General features: G+C 43.6%; 2 protein-coding genes across 5 annotated transcripts in view; one reads left to right on the forward strand and one right to left on the reverse strand.

The window, feature by feature from the left end:
• Nucleotides 1-6,435, forward strand: part of POLR3E (RNA polymerase III subunit E) — a 29,237-nt gene extending 22,802 nt beyond the window's left edge. The window contains exons 19-21 of one of the 3 annotated variants that reach the window (XR_005603114.1): nt 2,309-2,400; nt 3,236-3,361; nt 5,589-6,435. Coding sequence is in view for 2 of the 3 variants with exons in the window: in XM_039560020.1 (XP_039415954.1) it covers nt 2,323-2,400; nt 3,236-3,361; nt 5,589-5,645 (261 nt within the window). In the remaining variant the exon portion in view is untranslated. The remainder of the gene's footprint in view (nt 1-2,308; nt 2,401-3,235; nt 3,362-5,588) is intronic. The other 2 variants (XM_039560020.1, XM_039560021.1) reach the window with 2 other exon arrangements.
• On the reverse strand, nt 5,952-21,941 carry CDR2 (cerebellar degeneration related protein 2). 2 transcript variants are annotated; one of them, XM_039560025.1, is made up of 5 exons: nt 21,587-21,941; nt 16,220-16,332; nt 11,499-11,647; nt 11,170-11,334; nt 5,952-10,039 (listed from the first exon to the last, which is right to left on the reverse strand). In XM_039560025.1, exons 1-5 carry the CDS (start codon nt 21,663-21,665, stop codon nt 9,172-9,174), a joined length of 1,374 nt encoding a protein of 457 aa, XP_039415959.1. In that variant the 5' UTR covers nt 21,666-21,941; the 3' UTR covers nt 5,952-9,171. The 2 variants fall into 2 exon arrangements, with proteins under 2 accessions (XP_039415959.1, XP_039415960.1); XM_039560026.1 differs by lacking the exon at nt 21,587-21,941 and adding an exon at nt 12,772-12,845 and having other exon boundaries at nt 16,220-16,287.
• Between the last annotated feature and the right edge of the window lie 11 nt (nt 21,942-21,952).

Raw genomic sequence — 21,952 nt, forward strand, 5'->3', positions numbered from 1 at the left:
GGGTGTCCTGCCTGGCTGGGCTGACAGGAGGGGAGTGCTGCCCTGCACTCACAGAGAGCCCTGCAGGCTGGTACCAATGCCAGGCTCCCTGACATGTGAGATCAACAGTTTACCTTTAGGATTACTCCAGCTGCTAAGTTTTTTTCTGGCACAATCAGCCCCTTCCACCTGTAACTTGAGGCTGCCTGGCAGTGGCTCAGTGCTTGAGTGAGACACGTCCCAGAGCCGAGGGCTCCTCCCTGAGAGGCTCCGTTTGAATGTGGCAGCCCTGGGACCTGGGGCAGCAGTTCATCTCCCAAGAGCCTGCACTTGCTCCAGGGGCTTAGAGCAGGGAGGGGCACAGGACAAATATTTTTAAAATGATTTTAGGGTAGCAGAGAGCTGTATCAAGGTGAGGCTGGAGAGATCAAGGTGACATAAACCAGCAAAGGGACAGCAGATGGCAAGGCAGTGAAGCTGTTTGGGCTCGTGTCTCTCCAAGGAGTCCCTGATGGCATTTCCCACTCCCATGGCTGGGCTGTGTGACAGCAGCAAGCGAGCAGGGAGCTGTTGGCACCAGTGCTTGCAGCAGTTTGCAGAGGAAGGCTGGAGGGAGGAGGAGATTCTGTGTGTTTTTCTTCCCAACTAAGTATTGTGTTTGTTTGGAAGCTGTTTCCTCACAGAATGGCTGGATAAACACAGCTGTGTTTCAGCCCTGTGGCTGAGGCAGGAGGAGTCTGCACTCCAGGGCTGTGCTGACTCACTTTGTGGAGCCCAGCAGGCTGTGCCTGGGTGCTCCCAGTGCCCTGCACTTTGCCATTCCTGCTGCAGCTGTTTTGTGGAGGGAAGCTGGAGTATTTGATTTTATCTCTGGTGAAAACCTACAAGAGAGATTGTTCCTCAAAAGCAGGTGTCCTTACAGGAGGAGAATTATGTCAGGTGCTGTGAGCCTAATCAACCTGAATCCTGGCTCTAAACCAAGTGTAAAACCTTGTTATATTCCAGCCATTTGGACTAACCTGAAAGTCAAAGCTGCTAATCCCACTAGGCAGCTCCCACTGGACAAAACCCTTCCCCTTTGCAGTAAGATCAGAGGCAGAGCATGAAAGGAAATGCTGATCTTTTCACTCTGCGATGCACAAGTCTTTTGGCTGGTGTGAGGGAGGCTGGAAAGAAAGGTTTGGTTTGTACCAGCAGCCAGGATTGAGGGATGCTGGAACAATTGGGACTGGCTTGTTAGCTTTTCATAGATGATTGATTTAGGTCGTCGGGGCGGTTAGCAAGGAATAAATCGTTAGTGACAGACAGGAAGAGACACGTCAGGAGTGAAGGCATATTCCAGCAGTGCTCATTAGTCGCTGCTCCAAGGGGAAATGTTAAGGCAAATGGATGCTATTTTATTTTTTTAGGAACTCAGGGTATGGAGGGGAGGCAGTTGTGCTCCTTCCTATCTGCAGGGGTGTGAAGCTTCTGCCTCAGAAAAAATGAACGTGTTTCTCTAGCTTGGCACATGGGGAAAAAACAAAATACACAAAACCACTGTCACTTTTGGAGTCTGAAATGAGCAAGTCCATCAGTGTTCAGTCTTCTGGAGTCCTGTAGTCTGCCCCAAAACAGAGATGGCAATACACCAGAAGCACCTTCTTGTCAGTAACACTGGCTTGGGATTAGTGAAGCAGATAACTACAGGATAGAGGCTGAATCTCTAAAACCTGCCACTGTAAAGGTAAAACCCTCCAGAAAGACCCTGCAATGCAGTTGGTGCTCTCAGCTGAGTACTGTTCTGGATGGTCTTGAAGCAAACACTGCTGACAGGAAAAACCTACAGACATCTTGCCATGGGATACCATCAAGGTCCCAGCCCTGGGATTGTTCTGGTACGTGGTGGCTGACTCTCCACCAGTGGAAAACTGTCCCCTGCACAGTTGACGGGATTCCAGTTTGTCCAGCAGCTCCCTTGAAAGCCCAGCTGTGGTTGGTGTGTGACAGATGTGGCACCAGTGCCCTGTGGGGGTTTTCCCACCCTGACCAGAGCCATCAGTCAAACCTGGGCACGTCGAGGCACACCTCAGGGGTCCATGGTGCTCATCCCATTCCCTGGGTCACAGGTGTGACACAGACCATGTTTCTGCTCTGTGAAGAAGGTGCTGAGCAGGCACAGGGCTGCCAGAGCCAAGGCACCCCTTCCAGTGTGGGGTGGGACAGCAGTTGGGTTGTTTCAGCAGTTATTCCATGGCAGCCAGGGTTCTGATTCAGTAATGGGTGTCCTGGGATACAGTATCAGAGAATCATTAGGCAGACTCATTAAATAGCTGGTTATTTTTAACAGCCTCTTGTTCTCAGTTTCCTCCACAGACTGCTGCCTCGCCAGATGAACTAAAGGTCTATGCACTTTGGGAAGCTGGTGACACTTATGATCAGGTAAAGATAAAATAAGGGATGTTCCCCACTGTTTATTGAGCATTTGGCATTGTTTGCATCCATGGTTCTGTAACTGGTACAGCAGGTACAGTTTTCCTCTTTCTCTATTGGTGTTTTCAGCACCAACCTGCTTCCAGCTGAAAGGAAGCTCTTAGCTCATAACGTGTTGGTAATCGTGTCAGTGACCAGCTCAGTGGCTATTTCTGAACCTGTGTGAAGAAAGGATTCTTCAGTGCAGGCCTCAGACCAGGCTCCAGCCCAAGGTTTTTTTTTCCTTTTGATGGTAATGCAGCATTAACCAGAGATAACGGCGTATCTGTTGTATCTGTTTATACTCAGAGTAGGAAATGACTGCAGCATATGTGAGCATCTGCTGAGTTCTAACTGCTGTCAGAGTAACTGAGGTGAAAGGGAAGGTGCCTAACGACCCGTGGATGGGCAGTGCAGTTCCTAGCTCCTGAACTAAATACATTTTTACAGGAAAGAGCCAAGCACTAGCCAGGCTCTTGTCTGGAGTGATGTGAGCTTCCATGGACGCATTTGAGAGGAATACATTGCAACCCCTTCTTCAGTGTGTTTTTGTACCTTTGGGGGTGCCCCAGGTCACAGGACAGGTGCAGGTGTGGCCACAGGGTATGGAGGGACCCCTGTAGAGCCCTTGGAGGATAAGGCACTGCTGGAGAGCAGGAATATGTGGGATGGTTTCAGGATTATGAAGCAAGAGTCCTCTAACGTAGTTCAGAGAATGTTTTGTACAGACTAAGGCATGTGCAGTTTTGAGAGAAAGGCAGAAATAATTGTTCTCTGTGTACTTATGATATATTTTCTTTTAAAGCATCGCCAAGTTTTGCTTGAAATCTTTTCGAAAAACTACCGAGTGCGCAGGAACGTCATCCAGAACCAGCTGAGTCAGGAGTGTGGAGAGGATCTAAACAAGCAGGAGGTGGATAGAGTGTTAAAGGTAAGCTTCTCTTCACTTTGGGTTTGATCCAATTAATAGGTGAGTTTTAATGCTTGATTTGAGCAAAGGATTATATACTGACAAATGGTAAGGATATTAGAACAGTTGTTGTTAGAATATGGACAAAGCCTGTGTTTCAGCTTGTTTTCTTGAAAATGCACTTGCCTCATTTTATCTTCTTTCCCTCCAAGGAGCAATGGCTCACACATTATTTTGTATTATTTAAACAAATCTCTCTGTCAGCTTGGAGCAGCAGAGAATAGAGTGTAGTAATATTGAATATTGAGTGTGATACTTGAGTTATTTTTAAATAATGCAGAATTAAACATTAAGGAGGTGGGAGGGCTCTGCGCAGTGCTCTGAGTTACCAACTGACTGCTGGTGGTTAATGCTGAAGAGCACGAGTGCCACATGTTCAGAAGGAAGTGCTTCATTCTCCACCAGGATGTGCAGCTTTGTACAGACCAAAACCCTGGCCAAACCCAGCAGGCAGAGCAGTAGTTAACACATCTCATTGTGAATGTTTATTTGAATCCTTTCATCCGTCTTTGAAGGTGCACCATTTACTTGCTCAAGAAGTTTAAGGTATAAAGTACTGACCACACAGGCCATGACTTTAAAAGAGATGCAGGATGGCCAAGCAGAAAGTTGCCAGCTAATGTAATACTTTAATCATTGTGGCTGGGCCTTTGCTCACTGTCACCCACTTCAATAAGACAAGTGCTTAAGTACTTTATTACATTGTGATCTACAAATGAATAATAGCATCTTTGAAGAACTGCAGATCTGTGGCTGTGATAATAAGCAAACTGGTCTCGCTTGAAAGAACCCAGGTGTCTTAGCAGTAAAATAAGCTCAGACATTTCTGCCTATTAGACAGTATTTCCTGTGGCTCCCTGTGCTGGGGGATTTGTCAGCGACTACATGAGCTCAAGTATCAGCTCTCCTGGAACGTCTAGACAATGTACTGGCATTAGTTTTTCATGATGCTGTTGCTATTTAACAGATAACCTATTTCTAGAAAAAATACCTGCCCCTAAGTCACCAGGCACTGTTTTTATGTAAGTCACTAAGTCAGTGGGGAACCAGCATTGTGTTGTGGCAGGCCTTATTGCCTTGAATACATTTGTTACAGGAGTATGGGAAATTACCTTTGTTTCTGAAATAAAATTTAGAAGTATGATTTAATGAAAAGGGAAGATTCTCTGGCTTCTTTACACCACAAGAGATTGGATTCCTCTATGAGTGAAATTGGATTTGTTGACTCCTATTTCCCCATCTGCCTGTGCTCATTTTTATACACAGAGGAACAGACTGACAGGGTTTGTATTTTCACATCTGCAGATCAAGTCTGCAAACCCTCTTTCTAACCTCTGGGTTTGTTTTCATGATGGACGAGCCCCAAGACTTCAGAAACAAAAATACATTTAAACTCCACAGCCTCAGTTCTGCAGCAGTGCTCGAGCCTGTGTTGAATTGCCCAAGAGGGTGGTTGGAGCAAAAGAAAGGGAAGCCATTAGCTCAGAACTGCAGAGACTTTGTGCTCACCTAATAGAAACAAGGAAATGAGCCCCGAGACAGGCCAGTCCCTGCGCTCCTTTGCTGAGGTGCTCTCATTGTCATAAAATGGGTTTCTTAAAAGGCTTCAGATCCAGTGACTGCCCTCACTCCCCTGCTCTGTCCCACTGCTCCCCTTGGCCTCTTCCCTTGAGCTTCAGCCCGTTTTGCCCTCCACTGCCCTGCTCCTCAACCCTCACACACCCTGCCCTCCCTCAGCTGCCTTCTGCACGAGCCCCACGTTCTCCCCCAGGAGCCACCACTGTTCCTCACTGCCTTGGCATCATTTGTCCCTTTGTGGCTCTCAACCTTCCCCTGCTGTGTGTCCCCTCCATTGAAGCCATCTGTCCTCCAGGGTGGGGATACCCCACGCTCTGGGTTCGTGCTCTCTCCTGTGCACTGGACAAAGGCTTCTGTTTCTGATCACATTTATTGTCCCAGTGCCAGCCAGTTCCCAAGATTTTATGGACTTTAGAATCATAGAATCTTCAAGGTTGGAAGAGACCTTCGAGATGATCCAGTCCAACCATCAATGCAGCACTACCACTGTAACCACAGACCACCACCCAGCACCTCCTAAACGCCTCCGGGGATGGTGCCTCCACCATGTCCCAGCTCAGCCCGTTCCCTTGCCGGAGCAGCCTAACAGAGCCTTTCCCTGTCTCCCCAGGACTGCTGCGTGAGCTACGGGGGAATGTGGTATCTTAAGGGGACGGTGCAGTCCTGACAGCGGTGGCAGCGGTGTCAGGTGATCTCGGGGACGCAAGAGGAACCTGCAGCGGGTGGCACAGCCGGAGCAATGCCGCGGCCTCGGCAGCCAGGGCAGGATCTGAGCTGCTCTGGGGCACGTGGGCATTGCGGGCAGTCACTGACATCCCAACACTCAGAGTTTGCATGGCCTCCGAGGCGCGGGAGCCGCCGGGAAGGCACCGTGGGACCCTGTCTGCAGCTTGATTAATCTGGGATTTCTAATGTATTGCAATTCCCTTTCTGTTTCGTTATGAAAAAATAAAACCATATAGTGACACAGACATGATGGAAAATCATGGTCTAAAACTTTATTTTGTAAGTAACGCCAATAAATTAAATTTGTTTACAAACATCCCAGTTTTTGTTAAATCCCTGGATGCTCATACTTTAGTCTGAGCATTGTCATAGCCCTTGCAGCCCTCTCCATAGAGAGCAGGTAGTCATGTTCATGGGAATGTCAGGCCTGGGAGGGGGGAACAAAATCACTGTCTGTGAACTCTGTACTACATAGCAATTGTTCTCACCTGTCGTCTGTGAAATGAGTTACTTGGAAAAGTACCTACATCTGAAACATGGGGAACAACTACTGGATTTCTTCTACTGGTGTGGGGTTGGTTTGAGGGACTTTGTGTATTACTGATGTGATATAGCGAGGTAGGTAACCGAGGGCACCCTCTGGAAGGCATCCAGCTGTAGTTACCACACGGCAACCATGTAAAACCTCTATTTTGTGTAATTTTTAAATAAAATTTTATCTCAAAGGTCAATTCTACCCCGCCTTGTATTTGTCCAAGAAGAAACAGAAGCTGCACCTGCTCCTTTTACATCCTGAAGGCCTGGGGAGGAAGGACAGAGGTGGAGAGCGAACTGCAGTGCAGTCCCCGAGCTCCCTGGGGCTGTGCAGCAGCAGGGACAGGGACCCAGCCCTGGCGGCACATCCTGAACTGACCATACCTGCAGTACCAGAGGAGTATCTGCTGTGGGCACTGCTCAACACGGGCACTGCTGGTCCTGCTCTCTGCTGTAGCTTCTTCCATCACATGAGAAGCTCAAGGGGATTCTATTGATTTCATCTCCTTATGCTCAGAAAAGGCTGACTTGAGTCGTTGACTAAAATAAGCAGATTAAGGTAGTTAATCCAGATAAGATTGGCTAAGAATATAGTTACCATACTTATGGCATTTTGCATTTTGATGGAAAATAGATATTTTCAAACTGCTAAAACTCTACCTTATTTAATAGGCTAGTGTAATTTATTAACTACATCAATAAAACTGGGATGTGTTTTATGTTCAGGCAGCCCTGGCTGGCACTGACCCACTCACTGCCTGTGGCTGGAAAGCTCTCTGGGAAAGCCACGCTCCAAGAGCAGCTCTAAGAAGAGCCCAGCCTGGAGGGGTTTATTGCACAGCCTGCACAGGTAAGTGCTGCAGGACAGCCGGAGCTCAGCAATGGCACAGGCAGCCAAGGGAGAGGTACAGTACAGAAGAATCAAGAAGTTTTGAGGAAATATTTTTGGTATTTTTAAAGCACAAAAATTTTACCTATCAAAGTGCTCTAAATTAGCCAAAAGTACTAAACCACTGAAGATCACCTATTTTTCCATGTCTTCTGCCCAGCAGGTGTGGATTGCCCCTGAAGTGGTACGGAATACTGGCAGTGAACTTCTTTGTGTCCTTCTCAGGTTCCTGCTTTCAGTCTCCGAATTGGGGTGAGACGGGTCCAGGTGGCAGGGACACAGTGACAGCACAGTAACCTCATGGCACAACAGCTTTTCTGCTTTTCCCCCACTCGCCTCGTTTTTGAACAGCACTGAAATAAGCCACAACAACGAGGAAAAACTACTTACTTTCATCTGGATTTCTGTCCTAGACAGGCCTGTTCTTTTCCATGCAGCTTAACTTTTCTAAAATACAAATTTCATGGGAACTCCATTCTGTAGGAAAGATGACGAGCCTAGATAATGCAGGTGTCATCTGCACCAAGCACACTGTTTCCTGATTGGCACAGATGGATATAATTACTACTTACACATGCAGCTTGACTGGATTATTTATTTGCTTAGAAAAATATTCAGAAGATTCAGATTCCCATTTTTAAATAATTTTCAGACTGCAATACGTTTTAGAGAAACTCCCACAACATGAAGTCTTAATACTGCACCTGAAGGACGAGCTGAACAGAGAACAGCGTAAGGCAGCAGAGCTGCAGCAGCAGCAGCTGGACTAAAGCTGAGAAACTGTCAACATTCCGGGTCAAGGGTTTGGTACCTTGCAGCAACTCGGCAGGAAGCTGCTTCCCAAGAACTGCTGGCCACATTAAGCTTTGAGACCCTTCACAAGGAGAAGGATGTCACCTTTTCATTGTGCCTTTTTTTCTCCCTCTTCATCTGTTTTCTTCACAGCTTGAAGCTGTTCTAAACAACCACCATCTCCATGTTCTTTGTTTTTCAGTAATTAAGTATATATGCATTACTATTAGGGAGTGGAAAAGGAGAGGAAGAACAGGAGTGTGATCCCCCGTTTTCAGTAGGATATGTGCTGGCAGTGTTGTGTTCACTCTCCCACCCCCCCAGGCAGCATGGAATAGGTCCAGAGAGGCTGACACTGGAAGCAACAGACAAAACAATGTAAGGTTTTACCTGGCCTGTCTCCTCAAGCACTTGGAGTTTGTGGTATGTAACATTAAAAGCTACTCCACTATGTCAATGCTACTTCTAAAGTTAAATAGCTAAATAACAACTCTCTAACTTACCAAATACACATAAAAATGTACTTTGCAGACATTCCACCAAAGAACAGTAGGTCCCAAATAACACAGAGTCAATTCACAGTATCTTGCCTTAAGACAAAGTGCCCTACAAAGGAAACTGTATCTAAAAAGCCATACAAACTTTACATCAAATCCTTTCTTAGTAGGAAGACATTTATACTGATCTGTGGGAGAGTTTAGTGATTGTTGAAACATGGTACTGGCTTAAAGCAAGCACAGCTTTCCACCACCCTGCCAAAGCACGCTCAGCTGGACTGTTCCCCTCCTCTGGAGCTGAGGAGATGCTGCCCCTGAGACTGGCTGGGGATTTGCTTTTGTTAATTTTCTACATCAGCGTAGTCACAGGGCTAGATCATCCCTGTGAACCAAAGGAAAGCTTCAGTCTGGTTCTTGTGAGAGATCTGGAGTTCTTAGCTCTGTTGTTTCTGAAGTGGAATAAGGAAACTAGTGTCAGTCACTGCTCTGGCCAGAGATGAAGTGTAATATGAAGTAGTAGTGTAGCATTAAGCTATGATATTTGTTTGCTTTACAACCACTAGTTTGTGTGACAGTGCTGAACATTAAATCTACTGCTACATAGAACAGGGAATCTAGCTGATAACTAACTAGCTTGGTTAACTACAGGGCTACCAGCCAATCCAAAAACATTCATTTTGAGTGCTTAAGAAATACATCCGTTTAAGGGGTCTTCTGACATTCATATGAAGTGTGTTCTTGACTAACAGATAAGGTTATGGCTGAGAGGAGAGAGTCTTGTACTTCGCTCTGTGTTCATCTATTTCTTCCTTTGTTTTTCTGATACAGCTAAAAATCTCCTTGAAGAGTGCTTTGTATTCAGGGAGAGCATTTGTGGAAGAGTCACTTAGCTCAGCAATTGTGAATTCTTGATTGCTAGCTGAAAGATCATACTGGGTGTTTCCCACATTTAGGTCTTTGGAATACTGCTTCAGTGTTTGTACAGCCTTGTGTTTCAAAGAGTCTTCATCCATTTGACACTTCTTCAAAAGTTCCTCATACTTCACTTTCAGAGCATTGTACTGAGCATCAACTTCATTGAGTACAGAGATTCCTCGCTGCTTCACAGCTTCAGCTCTCCTAATACACGTTTCCTCATGGCCCCTGAGAATGTCTGCCCCGGCAGCACTGCTCAGGAGGCTTTCGCTGCTGCTCCGTTTCAGTGCCTTCTTCTCAAGCTCCGATACTGTCAGAAGTCCATCATCTGCCAGGCTCTGACCAAGCTCCCTGTCTAGAGATTCCTTAAATGAAATGAAAAAGGATTCTGGCACCAATTTCTCTGCATTATGGACCGTGTTTTCAGACTGAAGTATCTGTCGCATTTCAGCTACTTCTGCTTCCAGCTCCTCTGCACGAGCCCGATACAAGTCTATATCAACCAGCCTCCGCTCCAGGTCACAGTTTTCTTTCACCATAAGACTGTATTCCTCTTCCATGGTTACCCTCTTCTCTTTCTCTAGGTTCAGCTGGGCTTGCAGGACTGTCACTGCCTTCTTTAACTTCTCATTTTCTTCTTCTACAGGACTTAGCTGGCTATCCATTGAAGTAATCTTTTCTGCAAACACGTGATCATAAACAAAATACCTGCAGAAACAAAATAAGGATTATCAAACATAGGAAGTACAGCTGACCACACCTAAAATTTTCCTGTCCTGGGTAACTAATGATGTATTTAAACTGTGGGCTAACACACTTCAGAGCACTCACAGGGGCCATTGCACTTAACCAGTCAGTCGATTTAGTAATCGGAACAGTTTGTAAGGACTTCCATGCCATTGAACCAAGCTCGCAACTTAGGCAGAATAGCAGCTCGTTAACAGTTTCAAGTTACAGACGAGATGATTGAATAATCTAAGTTTAAATTATAATTTCAGTTTAAATACACATTGCCTCCCTGTACCATACAGTACTTTCTGACACTGATTTTTTTCTACAGCACTCCACTCCTGTAAATTTTGTCACTATCGATGGTAGGAACAAGCTTCATAATTAACAAAGCAATGCTGTAGGCTGGTATTTTCACGAAGGATTCACTTATCTTTTGAATTGCCAAGAAATAACTTCTTTTTGGATGTACAATTTATTCTGGAGTACTACCTCCATGTAGTGCTGAAGCCCAGACACAAAGAGCCCATTCTGTCTGTGGAGATGCTTCTCTTACAAAACTGCCCTCTAGGCTTGCAGTTACTCTGAGCTTTTACCATGTGATTGTCCCGATGGGCCCCCTAATGCAGTTCAGCTGGGTCAAATGGCTCTACATTTAAATGGCAACCCAGTGCTCCATGCACTATCTTCCCAGCTTTTAGGATCATTTTAACCAGCTTCAGTTCAGGTAAGCTAAAGAAGCGTCCATTGACATTCAAGGAAAGGGTAAGTTACAGAAAATATTTTGCATTGAATAAGTTTGTTTTTCTGATTATCTGTGTGTTTGCTTTTATCTGACTGAAAACACTGGGGTGCAAACTGTTGTAAGCTTTCCAGGCTACCATTTGATATGGCTGGCTCTGGGGGAGAAAGTGGTGTACCACTACTGGTGTGGTCTAGAAGCAGGCCAGAAGTAATGGCAGCACCACACAGTGCAGATACTTTGGTAGTTGTGAACATCAGATAATTCTTCTTCCAGCTTGTCTGCTATCTGTGCTTGTGTCTTAGTTCTTAAAGTTTTGCTTAAAATAGTTTCAGTGTTCTTTACTATGTAAGGTAAAAAGTCTTACTGGCGGAGGTCATACAGCTCCTTCAAACATGAGAAGCTGTGCATTGATCTTGGCTGCTCAGATCTCTCCTGGCTCATCCGGCCTCGTCCAGGCTTTTTCAGTTCTTCCACTTGGCGTTGCAGGTCATCTATGTGTGTTTGTAGACTTTCAATAGTCTCTGTCAAGCTAGAAAGTGAAAAGACCTTTAAATAAAACTAACCTTTCAATTTACCAGTATTGTAGAATGCCACTGGACAGAGACAGCCACCCAGTAACTACACAAATACACCTGGACTGCTCTTATTGGTATTATCAGCTGGGGGGTGAGGGAATCTGTAGAAGTTTGTTACCTTATTATCTTTTGTTGTGAAGCTCTACTTTCTGCAACCAGTTTTTGATTCGTGTCTTCCAGTTCTCTTGCTGTCACGTCCAGCTGTTCGTAGACTTTTGCATGCTGGTCATTCATCTGCCGCAAGAGCTCCACTTGCTTTGTGAGGTACTGCAAGACAGTTCTGCTGTTACTGCTTTACACTTGAAACACAAGCCACAACTCCTGTTTTCCATTTTTATTCACATTCAGAGAGAAACTCCTGAGTTTTACAAATGTAAATTCCTGTGTTTGCTTTGGTAAGCTCAAGAGGCTATAGGTAACTCACCAGGCAGCTTGCCTTTGGTCATGGAGGTCACCCCAGGCTGATCCAGCAGCCTTTTACCTGGAGGAGCTGGGTTTGATGGTGCCAGCTGTCCTTATCTGTGCCCACGCCTTCTGATGGGGCTGTGCTGCAGTCAGCACTGACAGAGCCTTCAGATTCCAACACAGCCCTCAACTGTCCGCTGTGGCTTAAAGGTTGCAGTGGGCTCCAACAGAAATTTCTTAACTGTGTTGACCCAACAACTTTCTCAGCATTAAAACTGAAATATTGGGTAGCACCATACATAACTAAATTTATTTTCAGCTGACCTAAGTTCTTCCAGTCTGAAGCAGCATTAGGTTCAGCACAGCAGAATTTAGGTTGTGGTCACACTTAAGACAGTATGTGGGCTAATATGTGTCAGGAAGTATAATCAAGTTATTGAATTCAAATCTTTAATTACTCACAGGGAACTATTCCAGTTACTGTAATCCCAAACAAAGGTCTTCTGGCCTTTTTTAAAAAATAAAGCCTCACATGAAGTATTCTCAGTTTAATCCTTTTGGGTTTTACAATTAACTACATAGAGTGTTTAGTTTCCTGAATAATGTCAGAAAGCTTGGAATTCTTAGTCTAAGCAGTTTGCAATCACCTAAAGCTCTTAAAAAAAGTACTTTATATTCTCCCACCCAGGACATGAGCATTTACATGAGACAGTTTTTTTCAGTTTGAGTCTAACCCCCTAAATCTGAAATATTTTGTTCTTGCATAGAATTTGTATTTTGCAATATATTTTGTATTGCTACATGTTAACTTTCTTAAAAGTAAGCTTTAAGTAGCAACATCCAGCAAACTCCTAGGCAGAATTACTTCTCTTTACATAGGCCTGTTACATACTAAAAAACTTCTAATATTCTACTTAACCTTTTACCTCATTAAAAGATTGGTGGGTTTACATTTTAGGCAATTTAAGAACAGATAATAAGTTTACCTAGGACTAGTAACTGCTCCATACAGACTTCTAGAAGATCAACATGATAGCTGTTGGCTAGATCCTTTTGTAGCCTGTGCACACATGACAGAGGATTTACACAAAAATAGAACGTAGATTAGCAGTAGAATCTCAGTGTGACCCACTTCAGATTAACTTTCCCTATTGGTTATAGCTGAGGAAGGAGCTGGATATCCTCAGACTTTCCTTAGCAAAAGGAGTGTGGCCAAGCACAGGAGCCAAGGCTTTAGTGCCTGAAGAGATGTTGCCACTTATTACAATGGGCTTTTGCAGAAGTTTGAGATGAATGGAAGGGGTGAAGCACCACTTCCTTCACCTTCCATCTCCAGTATCTTCAGGGTTGGTGTCCCGTTGTCCTGGTATAACCAGACCACCAAAAGATGATGTAATAAATACTTTAGACGTTCACATTTAATCCATGTCCCCTACAACTGAGCACCTAACATGAAGCAGCACTTTGCATTCTAGCACATGAAAATTGGACAGTGTCAGGATTCCAGTGTCTGAGTGCTGAGAACAGATTCAGGCAGGAATAAAGTTGCTGTTTCCACCCAGACTTTATTACATCTGCAGTGATTAGTTAGTGGCACACGTGTCAGCACAAAGGTCAGATATAATGATCCAAATGTAAAATGCTTAATATGTTAGTATTTAATATATGAGATGTAATCTTAAGCACATCAGAGACTTTGACCCTTCTCTTTCAGTGCAGGCAAAGCAGTGCCATATTTCAGAATGATTTCTCAGCCAGTTCCAGACTTTGCTACCTGTAAGATCCAAATTAATAGGAAAAAGGCCCCAAAAACTTACACAGATACTGCACTGTAAAAGCCAGTACAAAAATTCAGCAGAGTAGCTACAGGAACAGCTGAAAGATCACATGTAGGTTGCAGAGACAAGCACTTGAAAATTGGGAAAAAATCAAGCACAGAGACTAAATCTGCCATTTGCACAGGTAACCTGTGCAACAGGGTATCCTGTGATCCCACAAGAGAAACAAATGCTGGTATGAAAATAATAGACTGAAGTGCTTTACCAGCTAAGTACTACACCTTGCATATGAAAATTTTATTCCCATTTGCTTCAGTGAATTCCTGTAACAATTCCTCGTGCCAGTAAGCTAATATACTCAGTTCCCCAGCTGGAGGGTTTCTCTGGGTATTTGATCTCTGGGTTCATCTTCCCTTTTCTACCAGAAATCCATAGGCAAGAGAAACTTCTTTGGAGGAAGAAAAATTTTTTGTTGCTATTACACTTTAAAATGGCACTGGGGAAAGAGAAAAGATTGAGACAGGAGATGGAACTGAGAAGACAGCGTGTTGTAACAGCAGATACAAATACAGCCTTTGGCTCAACAGGCTGGGCAAATAAAAGGTGCAGGCACTATTTATGTGTCTGAAGCATCACAAAAACTGTTCTCCCACTCTCCCCCTCCCCTTTCGGAGGGAGCTAATAGGACAATCTAATACACATCTCCTACCCTCCTTGGGGGATAGGAGGAAAGAGACTGAAGAGGTATCAGATAAAGCCTTCAAAAAGTAGTATTGCCCAAATCTTGGTAGAGCAAGACATTGAGAGAAAAAAATTCCTCTGTCATGTCTGAGGTAGTCTGACCACACAAGTACTTGACCCTGCAACACACCAACTATAGATCACTGCTGGAAGGACATTCATGACACTTCCTGGAGCTGAAGCTCTCTTATGTAGTCAATAAACACTGACCCACCAGAACAGCTTAAGCAAATAAACTGGCTTAAACCAATAGGATATTGCGTTCTTAACGGCACCGGACTATTTCTGTAAATCAATGTAGCTTAGCAATAGTATATTTTCCATATTTCTAGACAGTGTTAAAATCCAGCTGCTTATTAAGTAGCTACACTCAATGAGCCAGGTTAGTTGCCTATCACAAAGTTCTGGTGTGTTATTTCAAAAGGTGTGTCGTAACTCTGCTAAACACTTTCTTACACGTGGTTGTTCATACAAGTGTTGAACCTTGTCTACAGTGTTTGTATAGCACCTTGGAAGGGCTTGTCCTCTCTACATCTTAAGAATGGATCTTTTTATAAAAACTATTCATGGCAATGAGTTATTTTCAGCCTCTGCATAAGTAAATACACCTTTTAACGCTGCAGCACTAATATAAATATCAGCCATTCCAACCATTGTATCCCAGAATGAAGAGGATAACAAAGATTACATTTAGTACATAACAGAAAAAAGCCAAATATATGAGGTACAAAACAAAAGTAACTTCTCAAAAAACACCCACACATCAAACCTGCACTCAGAAACTGTTTATCACTTACTAAAAATGCTGCATTTGTGTTGACTACTTTAAAGACACCTATATATCTTTAAGTACTAAGCTTAGGATTCTTTCAGTTACCTGTTGACACTACAATAGTGAGCGTTTTCAGTCTGAAGTTGCAGCTGTACAAAATGCCCATCTCTTACCTGCAGAAGTACTGCTAGCACAAAGGAACTCGGATTTTGTAAAAATCTGGTATATACCAGTCACAGCCTGTGCCCTGTGATTCACACCAGAACCAAACTGAAATGCTGACTATGTTTTCAATATGTTGTCAGTCAGCAAAGTCCTGAATATTTAATAATTTGATTATTAGAGACCATGCATTGCCCTCTAATAGCTGAAAAAATCTCATTATGCTGACAAATGCTAGGTCTGCAAGAACATAGGCAATATTAAAAAAAAAAAAAAAGGAATTGCCAAAAATAGCCAGGTTTTCCCACTCTGTTTCCTAAAGATGAGTAGTTTTGAAAGGATGGTTATGTTTTTGGGTTTTTTCCCCTGGAAAATATGGGACAATATATCCACTATGTCCTATATTTAGATACTACTTAAGTGGGATTTTTTTTCCTGGGTTTTGTTGGCTTTTTTTGTCCTTGTAGAGTTTCTTTTACATCAAAATAGACTTTAGCTCCTTTTATCACAGCCCAGTTTATGTATGGAAGTATATATCTTTAGATTTTACTTAAATCTCACACCTGCACTTATCAGCATTTAAATTTCAGTGAGAATTCATTAAAACTCTCATGTAATACTTTAAATTATTAATGTATTTATCGTCATATAATTTAATGTCATTTTACCTGGCAAGATCAGCAAAGTTGAGCAATAAAAATAACTGAAGTATCTTTTCTGTACAAAACTGAAAAATACCAGTCATTTGTCATTAAACAAACCAAACCCAACATGACATTTAGTGGCACAAAGCTTTTGGTAATCAGAAAAACAGTTCTAAGTATGATCTACCTATACTGGTACTCAAATTCTCAAAATAGCAGAAGTGGTGAAAGATTGTTCAGTATTTTCCATCAGATCTCAAGGAATTCAGATCTTAATTTATACACTGTATGTTGCAGGTCTAGATGCTTTCACATGGGGATCCTTCAGGTATGTTACCTCTATCTCCTGCAATTGCTCTTGATTTGTTGCATACATTTGCTGTAAGGATTCTTCTAGTTCAGTGTTACGGTCCAGTAGTGTCTTCCCAAGCTCAGCTGCAAGGTGAAGATCTAAACAAAGAAATCATGTTTGCATGTGAGTGAGAGAAACAATAATGCAATCTAATTCTAAAGCATGTTATCAAATACTTGAGGTATTTTCATTGCTGTTATAACTGCTCCAAGTTATCTCCAGTACCCAAAATGGAAGTTAGCTTACACTGAGTTAGGACATTCATCTACCATCTCTAATGCAAGTCTAAGTTGGCCCTGAGATGCAGAGACACTCTGTCATGAAGCTTCCTCAGTTCCTCCACAAGCCGTCCAGACACACCCAGCCACGTTCACCTCCCACCCTGTGCCCGGTCTGCACCACCTCTGCCCAACGTATCTTGGGGCTCACCATCTTTGCAGCACTCAGAAGAATAAGCATAGGAGACCCTGTAAATGTTCCTCAGACCCAGGCCGAAGCTGATGAACTCTTTATTTACTTGACTGTTCCTACCCATCACTCCTTCAGAGTTCAGGTCACTCAGGATCAAAGTGCTAAATGAAAGTTTTAGATGCTTTTTATGGTGAACCAATAATATCAAAAGACATAAAACTGATGGAGGCTTGCAGCTATTCTGCTTTTCAAGCTCATAAACCCAGGTGACAAGAATTGTTTCATGTGCTCCAAAACATCACTTTAAATGTCATTTGTTCTCAGGCACTTAATCTCAATTTCACTTCAGTCATCTTCAATCACCTCCAGGGTGCAGTGACTGTAGTTGTCGCAAATTAAGAAATAAGTCATCTGAACACTCAGCTTTCTAGAGGGAAGCTTGATATTTGCTCAACAGAATCAGAAGTGCTAGATATCATATAATATTATGTTTAAAGACAAGTGTAATTTAAAAGCTAACATAATGTGACAAAGCAATAAATCCTGGTATTAATGCTAAAATTGTAATTACTCTGTGCAAAGTACTACATGTCAAAGATCCAAAAGATTTCTAGAAATCTCTGATTTTCCACCTCCTTCCCCTCACATGACCCATGACCTGCATGCATGCAGTACAACCTAGTTGGTTCTCACACAGAACTTGTATCATTCATGGGAAAGAGACAGAAGAAAAGTCAAGAAAAACTTTGAGTCACATCAAGAAGCCTTAAATTAATAAACAGGAGACATGTATTGCATCATCAGTAGTTACAGCCAGAGAAGAGAACACATTAATTCCATTTTCATCTGACTGCAATGGCCTTTCTTTAACATGTTATCCTACCTCTTTCCTGCCCCCTCTCATTTATCTTATCAGCTAGGAACTGTAATACATACAATACTGTTCCAAGATTGTTTTGTGCTAACCTTCAGTTTGGCAGCCTGTCCAAAATGATTACTCCATCTCCATACATAAGCCAAAGATCTTATTCAGACCAAATTCAGACTTACAAGGACAAGTCAGTACAAACACTTGCCTATAAAGTTGTAGATGTCCAATTCTGGCAAAACAACAGCTGTGCTATTCTTTACACATTCTTTACAGCCACAATGCATTGTTTCCTACCTTAAGGTCAGATTCTTAGCATAAATGCCATAAAAATTATTTAAAAGAAATCCCACTGCATGGGAGTTCTTCAGTTTCAAAAGATGTACGATTAGAAGGCACAAGGCATATTGGTCTGTACTTAGGAGTTTATCCTCACATTGCTTTTTCACCATAGCACCACTCATTACAAAGCAGCCTATGCTAGAGCTGGATTTAAAGTATTTGGATAACGAAACCTTAAGACATCTTGCTTAAATTTTTCCCATTTGGTAAACAGATTGCACATTGTTTACCATGGACAGAGTAACTCCCAGTCAAACACCAAGCTGTTTGTTCTATCTCATTATGGAATACTGTAGTCTTCAAATTCAGTGAATTCATTATCCTATAGAAAATGGAGTCCTGCTTCACAAAATCTTGTACTGCACAGATCTTTACTAGGAGCCACAATCTTTACAACAATACTAGCATCATTCAAGGCAAAGACTAAATAGTCTATTCTTTTATTTTAATAGAGTAGAATAAGAGCTTTAGAGAGGATTTAGGATTATGTTAAAGACATAATACATAATGGAATTACTATCATTTCCCTTCCCAAAGTGAAAGTTTGTTTTCATGTTTAAGTACATTTAGGAGTTTATAGCTTCATTTTTAAATGCCCCCTCATCTACTAAATCAACTAGCACATACCACACAGTACTTGGAATACAAGGTGAATAATAGAATTACTGTCATACTTCACACTCGTTCTGTTTGTTAGACTGGCAGAAGCACAAATGGGTTACTATGGGAGAAACACTTTTATAATTAAGACAATTTGTTTCTGACGGGGACGATACAAGTGGGAGCGCTCAAGAACATACAATAAAACCTTAACCACAGAGAAAGCAAGTACTGAAATAATTTCACCTCTTCTAAAATTCAGAAATTTTTTGCATTGATTTTTCTACATTGTCAAGTACCTGGAAGCCCTATTAAGAGCAAATTTTACAAGTGAGGTGTCCCATGTATGTTTTCCAGATACAAAATGGAAAGTGTTAATTTACATTTCTCTGGAGAGAGTTACGGTAGAACACTAGAAGCAAAACTGCATTTTCTGTTGTAAATTTATGTAAAGCAACAACTAAATTCTGACAGACATGCATTTTTCCTTTTCACCATAAAGATGGAAGCAGAGAGGTTTTTAATAATGCAAAATATGTCTGTGCAGATCTAAAGATCTTCATTTTCATAAATCTGATTAGTTGTACTGGCGTTTACCAGCTCCATCAGAAATCCCCAAAGCCAGACTTCAAGGATGTCTTCTGTGATGTTGAACAGCCCTCACTTACCAGCGCCTTACAATCTCTGACTGCATTACCATCACTGAAAAAAAGATAAAAACAGTACCAAAATCCTTCTCGTCTACTTTTTCATAACCCACCTAACAAAATTATTCAGAAATTTTCAATATAAAATTAAGCCTGTTCTTTTAAACAGCAAAAGGCATCAATTGTGCAAGATGTATTAGTAAACCTAGTTGAAGTTTACTTAACTGTGAAATTAAACCTTTATTTTTTTACTTAGTTTCCTATTTCCTATTCTGTATTCAGAATACCCTCTATTCCATAAAACTGAGTAACAGCAAGATGCAAAAAGAGCAGTCATATAAAAAAATTCTCTTTTGAAGGTCAGCATACTTCAGCAAAACATTGCAGAAGGATGGCTGTTCCCATCTTTACAAGATTTCCACGAGCACTTTTTGCATGAGCAGTATGCCAGAAAAGCCCATCTCTGCTGTCAAGGCAAAAATCTTTGGTAAGTAGGAAGACTGCCAAGGTTTTCCAAAACCCCTACCCTAATTTTAAGTTTCAAAGACTGGCTGACAAGGACTTCAGGCTTGTTTCAGGGTGCATTCTAATGTTTTACAACCTAGGTTCTCATAATCACACTCACCAGTTTTTAAACATGCACTGATTGTTTGGGTTGTGAAGGGTTTCATGAGACCTTGATAAGCACTCCTACTACCCTGTTTACACACATCTGTGTGTCTTAGCCTTAGCAGCAGGAGGAGTAGTATCCTTCAGAGTCCAGAAATAAAGTACAGCACAACATTTGAAAAACATTCCTGTAAGGAATTCCTTCTTTGCGTTTCAACTTGCCCATCAGTTTATTTTCCCCCTTTTCCTCTTTGCGAGGCTATTAGTTGCTTCCATTTAAGCTTGAGAACAGAGAATCCCCAGAAAAAGACTGTTCACATGTTGAGAGCACATTAACCAACCCCCAAAAAGCAGTAACCTCTAGAATGGAATACTGTTTCTTAAAAGTTGACAGCAGAGTCAACTGGTGATTATTTCCTTTATTTTAATTAAAATGAAAGCAGAGAAACATCGAGAAGGCAAGAAGTCAGTTGTTATACATTGTGAAGTCTCTTTGTAGGTCTTCTATTCCATAAACACTGACATAGTGAAAACATTACTGAATCATGTCTTCAAATTTTTCACTCTCTTCCCTTTGACAGCCAACAGTAGTTTCAGGATCTTATTTAAACTGATTTGTTTGTATCCTAGAGCCAGGAAAACATCAATTTTGGGTGAAGAGTACCTAAATACAGCTTTCAAACAGTTAGCTGTTTTATATAGTATATAATTAGAGAGACCTGTTCCTGTCTTAAGAAAGTTTCTGCTGTCAGATGCCTGATCTCAGTGTGAATACTGTTTAGCTTTCTCTATGGTTTACAGTACAGCAGCCCCCAGCAATCCCAAGAATTAATGTATTTCAACATAAAAGCAAAACACGTAAGACTGGAGCAGGTTTGCAGGAAGCCACTTCACCACTTTTGAGCTGGCCTTTCAAAACAAATTTGGGATTAAGAACAAAAAGTAGAACTGTGTAATTTAGGTAAATACTAGTCATAAATGCCACTAAGCTCTTAAGGAAATTGCACATTCTTCCCGTATCATGCCTGTTAAAAAGATTCTTAGTGCAATTATAATTGTATTCTGGGCTCCCTTCTCATCTGTGAAATGAGAACAGCATTTACCTCTTGCATGTAGTGTTTTAAGACCTATTGATGGAATTACATACAGAAGCGACACGTATATTTCTGAGACATAATGGAGTCATTTGATATTTTAATAAGAAAACCTAAAAAGTTTTTATTAAGGAACCTGCGACTAATCGAGCACTGCTGCGACTACAACTTCATCGACTGGAAGCCCTTACAAAGAACTCAACAGGGCGCAACAGCGCATCCCACCCGGTGCTTCCAGCGCCTGCCCCGAACAGAAGCTGCTTCACCTTCCGTGCAAGGTGCAACTTTTCGGCGAGCCGCTTCCCTCCCTCCGGGCGGAGAGAGACCCCGGCACCATTCAGCTCGGCTGCCGCACCTCCTTCCCTCAGACAAAGACGGCCGCAGTCGTTACCGGTGACAGCGATCCCGCGGCGGCGGGAAGCGCGGCCGTGCGGGGATCCCGGGCTCCGATGCTCCGCGCCCGGCACGACCGACCCGCCCGCCGCCGCCCTGCCACCCCCGGCCCCCGAGCGCCCTTCCCGCCGCCCCGCGCCGCCGCTGCCTCCTCGCCGCCCGCCGCGGCCCCTTCCCTCACACGCCCTCCTCGCCGCAGCCCCTACCCTCACACACCCCGCGCCCGGCGGTTCTCCACGGCCCCTTGCCTCACACGCTCCGCTCAATGCGGCCCCTACCCGCACCCCGCGGCGGTTCCCCACGGCCCCTTCCCTCACATACCCGGCTCGCTGCGCTCCCTCCCTCACACGCCCCCCGCCGCCGCCCCGGCTCTCCGGCCCCGGCTCACCTTGTTGCAGGTCCTGCTGGTCGTACCAGGGCTCATCCTCGCGGATCTCGAACTCCTCTACCAGGCTGTCGGCCAGCATCGCGCCCCTTCCCTTCCCGGGCGGCTGAGCCGGCAGCGCCCACCCCACGATCCCCCTCGCACCGAGCGGGGCAGAGCGAGCCGGCAGCCGCTCCCCGCCTCAGCAGCCGCCTCCGGCCATTGCCGAGCGGTTCCGGACTTTGCCGAACCTCTCCCCCTTCTGGCCGGGCTGCGCCGGCGGCAACGTGGCAGCTGCTGCCGCCGCCCGCCCCCCGCCTCCCGCGATTCAAACACAGCACCCTCGTCTCGCCTCGCCGGCGGGCAGCCAATGGGGAGTCGCCCGCCGCA

Source organism: Corvus cornix, chromosome 14 (genome assembly GCF_000738735.6).
Source record: "Corvus cornix cornix isolate S_Up_H32 chromosome 14, ASM73873v5, whole genome shotgun sequence".
NCBI classification, from domain to species: Eukaryota; Metazoa; Chordata; class Aves; order Passeriformes; family Corvidae; genus Corvus; species Corvus cornix.

Coding starts and splice junctions, on each gene's coding strand:
- CDR2 (XM_039560025.1), bottom strand. CDS start 21,665: ATGCTGGCCGACAGCCTGGTAGAGGAGTTCGAGATCCGCGAGGATGAG. Junction 11,335..11,498: donor TCACAACAAAAGATAATAAG/GTAACAAACTTC, acceptor TTCACTTTCTAG/CTTGACAGAGACTATTGAAA. Junction 10,040..11,169: donor GAGCTGTATGACCTCCGCCA/GTAAGACTTTTT, acceptor TTGTTTCTGCAG/GTATTTTGTTTATGATCACG.